We start from the raw sequence: 14,647 nt of genomic DNA, 5'->3' as shown, positions 1-14,647 counted from the left end.
GAAAGAAAAGCTAAAAGATATGAAAGATGGAAGTGTTAGTGTTCAAACAATAGACATACCAGAATTAGAGAGAAATAAAAATGCAGGGCAAGAAATATTGAAAGAAATAAAGGCGAGAACTTCCCCAGAAATAAAATGTGGAGAGACTCTGGTAAGGGTCCACAGAGACGGAGGCAAGAAGAGGCCGAGGTGAGCCAAGTGAGGAGCCGCCAAGTGTATGTCAGAAAGGGAGGTGGACTCAGAGCGAGGGGCCAGGCCCACGTGCGCAGCAGCCAGCTCACCGGGGCTCCCACCGGCCAGATCTGCGACAATCTGAGCACCAAAAATGGAGAAATGGTTTATAGACCATCACATAAAACAGCAACCCACGAGTCCACATCCAGATATATACATGACCACAGAACAGGAAAAGCCCTGTGGCACAGCAGAGTCCCAAAAGGAACATGTATAAAAAAATGAATGGAGTGAGAAAACCATCAATTGATACTAAAACCAATAATCTCCCCACCACTTATTAATTCACAAGTGGGAAACAGCAACTCTCCACTGTGGACACCTAGCATGAACGCGTGAGCAGAATCGACAAGACCGACACCACAGCATGCCAACATCACGTGCCTCCTGACACGATGCACTCAGGAGGACACACCGCCTCCATGAGGCTCCTGTCAGAGCCGCATCACCTGAATCAAGCCACAAGGAAACACCAGCCAGACCCCACCTCAGAGACAGTCCACAAAATCACTGGTCTGAACTCTTAGAAAATATCCAGGCCAAGAAACACAGCAAGGATGACAAGACGTAACAGCTACACACAACACATGGCCTGGCTGGATCCTGCACCAGAAAAAAGGCATAAAGGACAGAACTGAGACAACTGAGAAAATGTGGATATGAACTGTGAAGGTAACGTTATGGCCTTAGAGTTACAGTTCCTGGTTCTGACAACTGTATTATGATTAGGCAGAACAACGTCCTTATTCATAAGAAATAAACACCAAAGTATTTAGTACTTAGGGATAATGGGACACAATTTCTCAAATTTTCTCTCAAATGAGTCAGGAAATAAAATGTGCCTGCATGCGTGTGTGTGTGCGCGCGTGCACATGTGCGTGTGTGTGTACAAAATATGTGAAGAATGCCAGACAAAGACAACAAGAAAACTACAGAATAATCTCTTATAAACATAGATGTGAAAATGCTCAAGAAAAAACTAGCATACTAAACCCAACAATACATAAAAATGATTATTCACCATTACCAAGTGGGATTTATCCCAGGAATACAAGGTTGGTTTAACACCTGAAAATCTCTTATGAAATATACCATATCACTAGAATAAAGAACTAAAACCACATGCTCATCTTAACAGACACAGAAAAAAAATATGATAAAACTCAATACCTTTTCATGACAAAAACATTCAACAAAGTAGGAATAGAATATCCTCAACCAGATAAAGGGCATCTGTGAAAAACCCACAGAGCATATCAACTTAATAGTAAAAGACTGAACGTTTTCCCACTAAGACAAGGCGAAGACGCAAGAAGGTAGTCTGCTCTCACCACTTCTACTAACCATTGTACTGGAGGTTCTAGGCAGAGCAGTTAGGCAAGAAAATTAAATACAAGGCATCCAGACTGGAAAATAAGTAAAACTATCTCTATTTGCAGATGACATGATCCTTATAGAAAATCCTGAGGAATCCATAAAAAACTATTAGAACTAAAAAGCAAGTTTAGCAAGGTTGCAGTATATAAAATCAATATGAAAGAAAGATTGTATTTCTGTGTAGTAGCAATTAACAAATTGAAAATGAAATTAAGAAAATAATTCTATTTTTAATAGTATCAAAAAAATACGAGTAAGTTGAACAAAAATATAAAACTTATACTCTGAAAACCAAAATAATGTTAAAAGAAACTAAAGACCTGAATAAATTGAAATACCCCCCATGTTCATGGATCCAAAGCTTTAATATTGTTAAAACAGAAATACTCTCCAAGTAGACATACAGATTCAATGCAATTCCTATCAAAATCCCAGCTGACTTCTCTGCAGAAATTGAGAACTTGATCCTAAAATAAATTCAAATGAAAATTCGAGGGACCCAGAATAGCCAAAAAAATCTCGAAAAAGAACAAAGTTGGAGGATTCACAGTTCCCAATTTCAAAACTTACTACAAAGCTACAGTAATCAAGACAGTGTGTTACTGGCGCTTAATGAAAGGACAAAATTCTCAGGACAATGTGCACGAAAGAGTTAACATAGTAGGGCTGATCTTCAAAAGGGTCTACTTGCAAGGCTGGCCCATGGCTGCCTACTGAGAACTTAGCTTTTTTTTTTTTTAATTGTGGCAAGATACACATAAAATTTGCCATCTTGGACCATTTTTAAGTGTACGGTTCAGTGCATTAAGTATATTCACACTGTCATGCAAACATCACCATGATCCACCTCCAGAACTTTTTCATCTTCCTGAACTGAAACTCTATCCCCACTAAACAGTAACTTCCCACTCCCTCCTCCCCCTAGCTTCTGGCACCCACCGTTCTATTTTCTGTCTCTATGAATTTCACTACTCTAGGGACCTCCTTTGAGCGTAATCATAACTGCATTTGTCCTTTTGTGACTGGCTTATTACACTCAGCATAATGTTCTCAAACTTCATCAATGATGTAGCATGTGTCAGAATTTCCTTCCTTTTCAAAAAAATTTTATTTATTTTTATTTTCTATTTCTGTTAGTCTTTTGTCTTATTTTCCCCTTCCTTTTTAAAGGCTGAATAATATTCCATTGTATGGATATACCACATTTGTTCACCCATTTATTCCTCCATGGACAGTTGGATTGCTTCCGTCTTTTGGCTACTGTGAATAATGCTGCTATGAACATGGGTGTACAAGCATCTCTTTGAGGGCAGGCTGGTTAGCTCACTTGGTAAAAGCTGATAATACCATGGTCAAGGGTTCACATCCCCATACAGGCTAGCCACCAAAAAACAAAACAAAACAAAACAAAAGATTCCTCAACAAATATCTCTTTGAAACCCTGCTTTTAATTCTCTTGGGTATATACCGAGAAGTGCATTCACATGGATCACATGGAATGCTATTTTTAATTTTTCAAAAAATCTCCATACCTATTTTCCATAGCAGCCATACCGTTTTACACTAGGGAACTTGACTTTCGAAACATTCCCCAAGTGATGAGATTGTTTTGGCTGCCTAAGGCACAGAGCACCTGCTTTCCTTTTCAGGAATCCGGAATTGTGGTGGTGGTGGATGGCAGAAAGCGCATATTTACTGGACCAGCCTCCAATAAAAACCTTGAACTCTGAATCTCAAATGGACATGCCTGGGCTGAAACACTGCACTTAAGTTGCCACATTTTGCTGCTGCAGGAGGAAGTGTGTTCTGTGTTGCTCCTGGGAGAGCACAGGAAGTCTGCATGTGGATTACAGCCATGAGTCCTCGCCTCTGAGGGCTTCAAGCTCTTACAGTGAATTACCAAACATGCAGGTGGTCTTGGGAGCCTTGACTCAGAGACACACTACCAAAGCTAACTCAAGAAAAACAGACAGCCTAAATAGTCCTATGTCTGCTAAGGTGAATTCACGGTTAAAAACTTTCCAACAAAGAAACCTCCAGGCCCACATGGCTCCACCGAGGAATTCTACCAAAGATTTAAGGGAGAAATGAGACTACTTCCAGAAATTAGAAGAGGGGGGAGCACATCCAAACCCATTTAGCGAGACTCGAGCATCACCAGTGAAAGATGTGACAATGACAGTGCAGACCAACGTCCCTGCGCAGAGATGCAAACTCTCCACAAAATACCAGCAAGTTGCATCCAGCAAAGTATTAAAAGGATGACAAATCGTGACCAGGTAGGGTTTATCCTGGCACTGCAAGGTTCATTTAACATCAAAAGCAATCACACGTATTATATTTAAAAGAATGGCTCTCTTGCTCAGCCGTTCTCACCATGTGACACCTTGTGTTGCTTTAGAAGGCAGCCCTCACCAGATGTGTTTCCTGGACCTTGGGCCAACCTCCAAAACTGTCAGCGTCACAAGATGCACGAGAGGACTCACCACCAGGGCACAGAACTGGTGTTTTGATTAAAGAGGAAGTTGCTTTGAAACAGACATGTATTCTCTAATCTCTTTTCTTTTAAAAATAAATATAAACACAAAACTCTTCCAAGTCAGCTAAGTCCGGGTAAGGATGACAACAGCATTCATTTGCAAGATCCACAGAGCTAGTGCCCAGAATGAAAATAAATGACTTTTCACATCAGGGATTAAAAAAGAAAAGGAACGGAAAGCAGGGTCTCAGAGAGAGCTGTGGGCCTGTGTGCACAGCAGGCAGAGCAGGGGAGCAGCCCAAGTGTCTGTCACGGATAACGGGTAAACAGACGTGGCCTAGCCATACAGTGGAACATTACGCAGCCTTAAAAAGGAAGGAAATTCTGACACATTCTACAACATGGATGAACCTGAGGACATCATGCTGAGTGAAAGAAGCCAGTCACAAAGGGACAAATGCTGTGGGACTCCACTTACATGAGGTACCTAGAGCAGCACGATTCATAGAGGCAGAAAGTAGAACGGTAGGTGCCAGGGGCTGCAGGGGGCGGGAACGGCTAGTGTTTAACGGGGACAGCTTCAGGTTGGGAACATTAAAAAGTTCTACAGATGGACGGTGGTGACGTTTGCACAACAATGTGAACGTACTTAATGCCACTGAACTGTGCACTTAAAGTGTACTGAAAACGTACTGAAATGTACTGAAGATGGCTGAAGTGGTAAACTTTGTTATTTTACCACAATAGAAATGCTTTATTAAAAAAAACCATCCACATAATCTACCAAACCAATAGCCAAAAGACCAAAAATTATGTGGTTTCATCAGTAGATGCACAAAAAACATCTGAAAAAAATTTCAATCCATGATAAAAAGTCTCAGAAGACTGGGAATGAAAGGAATTTCTCCAACCTGATAAAGGGCATCTATGAAAACCTGTTACTAATAACATTCTCAGTAGTAAAGAACGGTGTGTCCCCTGGGAGTGGGAGTGGGACACAGCATGGACAGCTGCTCCTGCCACCGCTGCGCGGCGCTGTGCTGCAAGTGCTGGCCAACACGGCACGGCAGGGCAGGAGGCACGCCAGTGGCAAAGGAAGAGTGAAACTGTCTTTTGAGGAAGACATCATGTTCTGCGTAGAAAGTCCCAAAGGACCTATGAAAAGGCAAGGCCGCGAGACACAAGGCCCACGAGTAAAGCCAGTCACACTTCTGCACGCTCGCGGTTGACAGACAAAGCCGCGTTGCTACAATGGCACTGAAAACAACACAGCTACAAACCGAACAAAACGCCAGAACACACAGAGCCCACATGCTGAAAATTACAAAATACCGCTGAAGGACACCAAAGCACATATAAGTAAATGTAGAGATGCGCTGTTGTCGTGGACTGGAAGACTTGGTATTAGAAAGACATCAGTTCTCCTCAAATGGTCTGCAGGTTGAACACAATCCCAACCAACATTCCAACAGGTTTATTTTTGTATAAATCAACAAGAGGATTCTCAAATTTACATGGAAAAACAAAGGAACCATTAATAGCCAAAACACAACTGAAAAGGACGACCAAAGATGGAAGGTTCATACTACCTGACTTAACACTTACCATAAAGCCATAGACAAGTCAGTGAGGTCTGGATGAGAGAACAGTCAGAGATTAGTGGAACAAAGCAGAGAACCCACGAAGCTGCTTGATATTTGACAAAGAAGCAAAGGAAATTCGTAGGTGTAGAAAGAAAAGACTTCTCAACACATTAGTGAAATGCAAATTAAACCCACAGTGACACCAGCCTGTTGGAATGGCTTAAAAAACAGCTAACGCAAACCGCGCAAGTTCTTACAAGGACACAGAGCAATAGTAATTCCCACACACCGCTGCTGGGAATGCAAGGTGACACAGCCTCTTTGGAAAACAATCTGGAAGTTTCTTATGAAGTTAAACACACCCTTTCTGCTTGTGCCAGCAATCCCACTCTTGGGTGTTTATTCACCCAAGGCATACAATGCTCTCAAAAAACCTGTACCCAAATGACCATGGTGGATTTATTCATAATTGCCAAATGTGGAAACAATGTAAATATCATTCCACTGGTGAGTGGTGAACACCTGTGGCACACCAATGTGATGGGATACAACCCAGCAGTGGAAAGGGACAAATGACCGACCCGCATGACCATGGATAACACGCGGTGCGAGTGACAGATCTCAGACTCAAGGGCTGTGCACCGTGCACGTCCATTCACATGACAGCCTGGAAAAGGCAAAACTGTAGACACAGAAAACAGGCCAGAGCCATCAGGGCCTGGGTCTGGGAGAGGGGTTGGCTACAAGGAGGCAAAGGGAATTTGGGGTGTCAGATTGCTCTGTGGCCCTGACATAGTGGCTGCGTGATGGTGTGAACTTGTCAAAAAGCACAGAATGCTATACTCAAAAGGGTGCATTTCACCGTATGCAGATTATACTTCAATAATCTGACTGTTAAAGAAAGTTGAGGGGAAAACAAAAAATACAGATGAAACAGCAAAATTATAATAACAAATAATAAACAATTCTAATCTTTAACTCGCTTTTCTCCAAAAATCTTGAAGTGGAAACTAAACACTAGCAAGGCTTTCTGGGCCCCTTTTCTCTCTTCCCCAGTGGCCTCACACCCAACTAGCTCTGCACCATCCCAGCGTCACGGTGCTCTCAGGCCAGTACAGAACCAGCGCACGTGCAGGCCCCGCAGGCCCCCAGCAACCACATCTCACCTCCTTTGCAGCAAGTCTGGCCAACACCCCAAGGCCCACTTGTCTCAGAAGGATAAGTCTTTTGTTTTGTTTTTTAAACATTTTATCATGGAAATTTTGAAACATGCCAAAGCGGAGAGACTGATATAATGAGCCCCCCGCATGTCCATCCTGACTCCAACCTCAAGCAACACAGACCAAGCAGAAGGCCCCCCACACAGTGAGGTGCTGTGGTCAAAAGACATTGAAGTCTGTTAGATTTCATCTTATTCAAAATGTTAAAAATAATTTCAGAATTCACAGTAGAACCTTTCTTGTCAAAGAACTAAAAGTACAATTCCTACTATGAGCCTATTAAAGTTTTCTAACATTAAAAGAGATCTTCAAACCCTAAAATGTTGGGGACTAACAGACTAAAACAGAGGCCCTGGCCCTCTTCGGTTCACGCCTAACGACCGCGAAGCTGCTGTGGGGATTCTGAGGCCCGAATGAGCCACACTGACAGCTGGGAGCAGACGGGGCTGCAGAGAAGGAAAGAGCCGGGTGTCCTCGCAGAGGGTCCGCTTGTCCCCACTCATTCTCGAACTCTAGCATTTCAGGATATATGCAGATATCCTGTTCGAGGGCACGGGGGTATCATGGTGACAGTCACAAGGGTACAAGGAAGAGAGCTGTGCCTCTGTTCTGAGCTGACCCTGGTGGACAGGCCAGCTTTATTGACTTGAAGAAACCAGACCCAGAACTGGGGGGACCCAAGCACCAACATGCTCACCAGCAGGCTGGCGGCAGCTCAGGATGGCATCCGACTGCCAGCCTACCTGCAGCTTACTCTTGCCACATTCTACCTTGCTGTCCTTCAAGAAGAAATTGGCATTTATTTAGTAACTTTTTATATCAAAAAATTCCCCAAGAGAACAAAGTCTCTATTTTCCGCCTCTGCTTTCTGAGTCTTGGGAGCTGCCAAGTTGACTAACAGTACAGAGACCCTGATTCAGAAACCAGTGGGAGCCTCAGCCCACAGGCCCAGGCCACACCTCTTCTGTCTGCGGGGCCCACAGCTTCAGGGTCCGACAGAGGTCAGGGGCACCATGGGCTGAGGGCGTGGGTGAGGCAGCGGCCCCTTACCTCCTGCTCCGGGGGCAGTGCGCACTGCTGCACGATGTACGCGATCATCGCCTCGCCTCCGGGCTGCTCCAGGTAGCCATGGTGAGCCATGGCACTGATCACCTGCACCACAGCCCGCTTCACCTGCCCAGGACAAACAGGAGATCAGAAAGGGGCCACAGATGGTGACTGCCATGCCAGTTCAGTCAGCAGACAGGAAGCTCACTCCTTCCCCACCCACACCTGTACCTACACCTGTACCTGGACCTGTGTCTGCACCTGTGCCCACACTTGCACCTACATCTTCACCTACCCCTGTGCCTGCACCAACACCTATAACTGCACCTACATCTGTACCAACCCCTACACCTGTACCTGCACCTATGCCAACATGTGCCCCTGTGCTGCATGGATACGTGCACCTGAACCTGAACCTGCATTCCTCTCGGTCCCTTGGCTGCATGGAGGCTCCCTCAGCTCCTTCATGGCGACCTTCTCAGCAGCTTGTGGCCATGCCCAGGTCTGCAGGGGAGGCGTCTTTTCCTCCATCTTCCACACCTTCCTCCCCTCCTGCCGACCCCACAGAGTCACCTCGTCTCAGTAGTTTCCTTCCTCCATCTGCTTCCATCAAGCTTCACCTCTGACTACAGGAAAGCCACTCTGCTGAGAGCCCCACCAAAGCTGCTCTGCTGTCTGACCTCCTGGACACGGGCCACCGTCCCGGGCACTAGGCCCATTGCCTCCCTGGCTCTAAACATGTCTGTCTGCTCCACCCAGGGCTCATCCTCGCCCTGGACAGTGGGGCTGGTGCCCCTCGGGGCTGGCTTCTCCTGTGTAGCATCCACACCTCTCCAGAGTGAGCAACTACCCTGGCTGTTCCAGCCTTCAGGTCATGGTCCCTGATCTGCAGTTGTCACCCAAACACTCCTGGGAATTCTGAGCCTGCAAGTCCAGCCCCACCCAATAATTTCCTGCTCACATGAAGGCATGGCCAGTCCTGTCCCCAGAGCCAGAGCCTCATCCAGGCATCCCCACCCCGCAATCCACTGCACAGACGCTGGCCTCGCCCCACCCCGGCCCTTTGCACATGCTGCTGCCCCTTGGGACCCTCTCCCCTGCATCCTGAAGACACCTCTGTGCTTTCAGATCTTAGGTCAAACATTACTGTCCTGAGGCCTCCTGGACCACTCCCAGCTTGTGTCACCCCCGATGACACACGTGTGTCCAGCCTGGCTGTCTGTGGAAACAGAGGGGTCTGGAGGGAGCGAGTGGACAGCCAGCTGACCACCCGGGCTAAGAGTGCATTTGGCCACTGGACACTGCAGGCATCACACAGTCTGGACCACAGGACTCTGTTGGAGGCTGTCAGGGGAGAATACCCTTGAATATGAGATTTGTGGGCTGTGTAGAGGGGAGCCTGCAACAGGTGTGACTTGGGGTCCATTTCAGTGGCTTCTGGGGAGACACAGTGAGAGTCACAGAAGGTCCCAAAGAATAGGCCCAGGGCCAGTGCAGAGGATGGAGCTGCCACTGTGAGTAAGCAGGCCCTGCCCAGACAGTGATGCCTATCAGCCTGGGTACAGTTAAGGATCCACCTGCCCTAAGAGGGGTCTGGCCCTGCCCCTGGCTCCTGGGAGGTCATCTCTAAGCCTTGTTTACCTGGGGGCCTCAGGCCACACCAGATGGTCTAGCAACATGACTCAGGTGGAGCTTTGGGCCACATGGTGTCAGCTCCACCTCCAGAGAGACTGGAGACTGAGTCAGCCACATGGGCAGCAGCCAGGTCCAGGTGAATGTCAGGAGACTCTGGTCACCAAGGCTCAGGGCACTTCCGGGTTGGCCTTGCCCCATGCATGTTGACACACAGTGTTGCCAGGGGCACTGACGCCACCCATGACCCCACGACCCCTTGGGGAGAGGACAGCTGGAAGCTGTGTTTGGACCCTCCTGGACTCTGTCCCAAGCACCCCTTCCCTGGGCTGCTTTTAATCTGCACCTTTTCACTGTGATGAACTGCACATTACAGCTTTCTGAGTCCCATGAGTCCTTCTGAGGGTGGCCCTGGGGACCCTGGGCTTGTGACTGGTACCAGCAGCGAGGGTGGTCATGGGGACTGTTTCCTAACTCTGCACCTGGTGAACACATCGGGAGTAAGACGTGGGAGTCCTAGCCGCACACACTGTTTTCGCTCGGGCCTCAGGACGCCTGCGTCTCGCTGAGGGGAGGCGTTTGCCTGGTCAGTGGTGGCCTCAGGGCCAGCCTAGCCACATGCCCTACCGCTGCTCATGGTGGGGCTTGGGCTGGCCTGTCCGGTTTACCTTGTGGTTGGTGTCCAGAAGGGGAAGCCTCATGGAGGAGAGAAGAAAGGGCTTCTTCACTTCCATCTGAGCAGCTGCAAGAGATGACGAGAGGGCTCCATCCCCCGCCGCACGTCCTCCGCCCCTCGGGGCCGGGGCCATGGCGCCGGGGCCTGGCCTCACTGCGGCCCTCCAAGTGGGAGGAGGACAGGCACAGCACGAGCAGACGGCTTCTCTCTGGGGGACAAACTGGCTCTCCTCGGATAACGTTATTTTACCCAATCACGAAGCTAAAAGGTTGGCAGTCTAGAGCAGGAGGTAAACCCGGTAGCAGTCGGTGGACCCAGGTTTATTTTATTTATTTATTTATTTTTTAAGAGCTGGCCAGTGAGGGGATCTCAACCCTGGACTTGGTGTCATCAGCACCGCGCTCTCCCGAGTGAGCCACGGGCCGGCCCTGGTGGACGCAGGTTTAGGTGCTGGCAGCGGTACTGCAGTGCTTCTCAGACTGCGGGGAGTCAGCACCGCCAGGAGGCTTGTTCGACACGGGGCTGGGGGCCTCCTCTCCTGCTCCCCGGTTCTGACTCAGCAGCACGGGGAGCTCAGTGTTCATTTCTCACACATTCCCGGGTGAGCTGACGATGCTGGTCTGGGACCCCCTCCTGAGAACCAGCAACATAACATCTCCTTTCCTGATATTTAAATGGGGACAGAAAGTGGCTATCAAGAAGTGGTTATGAGATTAATAAAAATAAAAACAAGGGACACAGCATGGTGCAGGTGCCCTCCAAGGCACACAGCACACGGTAACACTTTTATTCCCTATGACAGTCCCAGGAGAGAAGGATTATCATGACTCCGATTCTACAGATGAGGAACCTGAGGCCCCAGGGGCAACAGGACCTGCCACAGTCTCTGAGCAGCAAGTGGCAGAGCCAGACATGGCTCATGCAGGCCCACAGCCTGCACTCGGTACCAGCCGGCACTCCTCTCAGTGAGCGGCAGAGAAAGCCTGGTGTGGCTCCTGGCAATGATGACAAAATAATAGCAAAAAGAGACATGCACCATACACACTCAGAGGACACAGACCCTAGAGCTAACCATGAGACAGACTGCACTACTTTTAGAAGATGCTGCAGAAGGATCTCCGCGGCCTCAGAACTGGGAAGTATGGAGATGCAATGAGAAAAGGCGGAAGGAAAAGATGAAGGGCCACGCTGAAGCTCAGAGCTTCTGTTCCTCGAGACAGTGCTGAGAGCTGCCAGCAGCCGCTGAGGTGCACAAGACACAGCAGCACACGGGCCGCGGGCTTGGAGGCCACTGGGCTGTCAGAAGAGGACAGACAAGTCACCAGAGAACACGAGCAGAAGACAGCAGCAGGTCCCACCATCGGCACTTGTGCAAGGCTGCTGGCTCCACTGCTGGTCAGAGAGACAAAGGACACCACCCAGCGGGCCGGCCCGTGGCTCTCACTCGGGAGAGCGTGGTGCTGATGACACCAAGTCACGGGTTAAGATCCCCTTACTGGTCATCTTTTTTAAAAAAACCAGACCATAGACCTAAAAGTGCAAGTTCAAATGATAAAGCTTCTAGAAGAAAATATAGAAGAATATCATCATGACTTCTGGGCAGGCAAAGGTTTCTTAGACATAAAGGCATTAATCATAGAAGAATACACAACTATATCTGTATATATCTGACAAAGAACTCCACAAAACAACCGTCATGAAAAGATGAACAAAAGACCTGAAGAGGAGATTCCTGTGCACAGAAGGTACCTGGAGACCCACAGGCACACAGGAGCGGGCCTGATCGACTTACTCGCTGGGACTCTCAGGCTGAGTCTATGGTACGCTGTCACCACACACCGCCTGCACGGTCCAGTTTCAGAGACCCACAACACTGAGAGCTGGCAAGGACACAGAGCAATTGGGACCCCCCCACTTCGCTGGTGAGCACGTAAAATAGCACAGCCTCGTTGTAAACCTATCTGGCAGTTTCGGATAATATTAAACACAGACCTACCCGGAGGCCCCCAGAGCCCCCTCGTACAGAATGAGCATGCACGTCTGCAGATCTGTACAGGAACGTCCACACCAGCTCTCTCGTGATTGCTGACTACTGGAAACAGCTCAAATTTCCATTGATACAAAAATAAGTATTTTTTCATTCCATAAAGTGGAATACAATCAGCAATAAAAAAGTATGAACTAATACACACAAAAACATGGATGAATCTCAAAAACACATATGCTTAGTGAAAGAGGACAGACACGAAAGGCCACCTACTACAATGAGTTCATTTACAAGGACAGACAGAACTCATTTGCGTGGCAGACATCAGAAAAGTGGTCACTTCCTCCCACTGCCGGGGTGTGTTTTCTGAAAACAAATACAAGGAAACTTTTGGGGTTTTAAAAAGTGTTCCACCTTTCTGTTCAAGAGGTGGTCATATGGGTGGACAACGTGTGAAACGTCACCGAGTTGTCCACATACGATGTGCACATTTTACCGAATGTGAATGACCAGGAAGAAGGAACGGTAGGCTCGGGAGGGTGGGGAGTGGCCACCAGCCCAGAATCCGAAGGCGGCCTCACTGCTTTCAGAACCACCTTGGCAGGTGGCGGGAACCTTCGCTGACAAGGCTGTTCCATTTAACACCAGTGAACAAGCCGAAAACAAACGAAAACCAAACCTGTCTTTCAGTGGTGACTTCGGAATAAAAATGCACTACACACCTACTCTTTCTATTCTTACGTGCTCTGTTTTTTTTTTTTTTTTTTTTTTTTTGTCTTTTTCGTGGCCGGCACTCAGCCAGTGAGTGCACTGGCCAGTCCTATATAGGATCCGAACCCGCGGCGGGAGCATCGCTGCGCTCCCAGCGCCGCACTCTCCCGAGTGCGCCACGGGCTCGGCCCAATTCTTACGTGCTCTGGTCATTCTTTTCCAACCCAGAAACTTCCTGCTTTATTTGAGATCCCTACTGAGCTTTCCTTCGGGGGTCTCAAAGGCCGCTCTGCGGGGAGCAGGTGCTCAGCCCTCTGCAGAGACTCCTGGCTTCGTGGCACGATTTGGACTGTGGCTCTGGCTGCCACTGTCCTCCCTTATCCCTGCCCCTTTCTCAAGGTGCTCCTGTGTCATCCCATACATTGTAACTTGCACGTTGCCCCATGTCCACGGTCGCTGTTTGCTACGATGGACAGCGAGCCTCACATGACAGGGGTCAGCACCCTTGTTCTGTAAAAGGCTGGACAGAAAACATTTCAGGCTTCATAGGCCACATGTGGTCTCTGCCACATGTTCTTCTTTGTTTGCTTTTACAACCTGTTAAAAATGTAATGACACTTTGGCTCACAGGCTGTACAAAAGCAAGCTGCAGCTCTGATGTGGCCACAGTCACTGTGGACTGACTGCACCAGGACATGAGTGAGACTCACCAAAAAATGGACACGTGTGTGAAAAATTTTATGGCTTTTTAAAAAGCCTTCTACTGATCAATTACATTGGCCTTAAAAGCAGGAAACCTGAGTCCTTCAATCTAGTTGTGAGGAAACCCATAGGCATATGTAAATCGAGGGAAATTGTTCAAAACAACAGACTTCAACTCTTAAAAAAAAAAAAAATTCTTCTTCAGAAAAGGAGCCTAAAAGACAACGAGTCTAAACCAAAGTATGTCTTTGACTGGATCCCAGACTGAGGGCAAACGAGCTATACCAGACAGTTCTGGGACTGCTGCTTGTGCGGCTCTGCAACCTGCCGTACCGTGGTGACATGAGGACGCCGGGCATGCAGGGGCCAGCAATGGCACGTGTCAATGACCAGCATCTGGTGAAGGGCAGGTGGGTACTACTGGTGCAACTTCTCAAAAAGTTTGGAATGTTGCAAACTAGAAAGCTGGGATTTTTAAAGAATTTAAAGCAGGATGTTCCACTTCACCTATGAGATGGACACACCTGCCTTTTCCAGGCACTACTGCACTCTGAATGTGGCCCGGGCTGGCCTGGCAGATGCAGGGCACTCACCGGCTGAGTTGATGACATGCCTCACGATCTGCAGGGTGCCCACGCGGAGCCTCTCGTTGCTGGTGTCCAGCCTGGGCAGCAGGAAGGCCAGCAGGCGGTCAGGTGAGCAGCAGGCTGCAGAGAGACACGCACTCATGGCACCTATCCTTTGCGACCTGCTCGTACCCGAGCCTCCACCTCCGTGGCCGGCTATGCCTGCCTTGCTCCTCCCTGTCCACAGTGTCCACCGGCTCCCAGCACAGGTGAGGAGCACAGCGAAGCCAGAGTGCCTAACCACCGACGGTGAGGGGCTGGGGCAGGCGTGGCTCAGCCCAGCACTGCCCAGAGCCCAAACCAACTCAGATCCTTGACCTGCCTCACCTGGATGGGGCCCAGGAGGGCCCTCGGTGCCCCTCCTGCCTCTGGC

The 14,647-nt window shown here is 48.5% G+C and overlaps 1 protein-coding gene across 4 annotated transcripts in view; it reads right to left on the bottom strand.

Annotated features, from left to right (window-relative positions):
* The window catches only part of MROH1 (maestro heat like repeat family member 1), a 79,649-nt gene that overhangs the window by 28,741 nt on the left and 36,261 nt on the right, over positions 1-14,647 (bottom strand). For all 4 annotated transcript variants that reach the window (XM_063079216.1, XM_063079217.1, XM_063079219.1 and 1 more), the window contains 3 exons: positions 14,242-14,355; positions 10,241-10,314; positions 7,944-8,066 (listed from right to left, as the gene is read on the bottom strand). In XM_063079216.1, the coding sequence (XP_062935286.1) occupies positions 7,944-8,066; positions 10,241-10,314; positions 14,242-14,355 (311 nt within the window). The remainder of the gene's footprint in view (positions 1-7,943; positions 8,067-10,240; positions 10,315-14,241; positions 14,356-14,647) is intronic.

The sequence above is a fragment of the Cynocephalus volans genome, chromosome 15 (genome assembly GCF_027409185.1).
Source record: "Cynocephalus volans isolate mCynVol1 chromosome 15, mCynVol1.pri, whole genome shotgun sequence".
NCBI lineage: Eukaryota > Metazoa > Chordata > Mammalia > Dermoptera > Cynocephalidae > Cynocephalus > Cynocephalus volans.
This window is presented reverse-complemented; position numbering and strand designations above follow the sequence as displayed.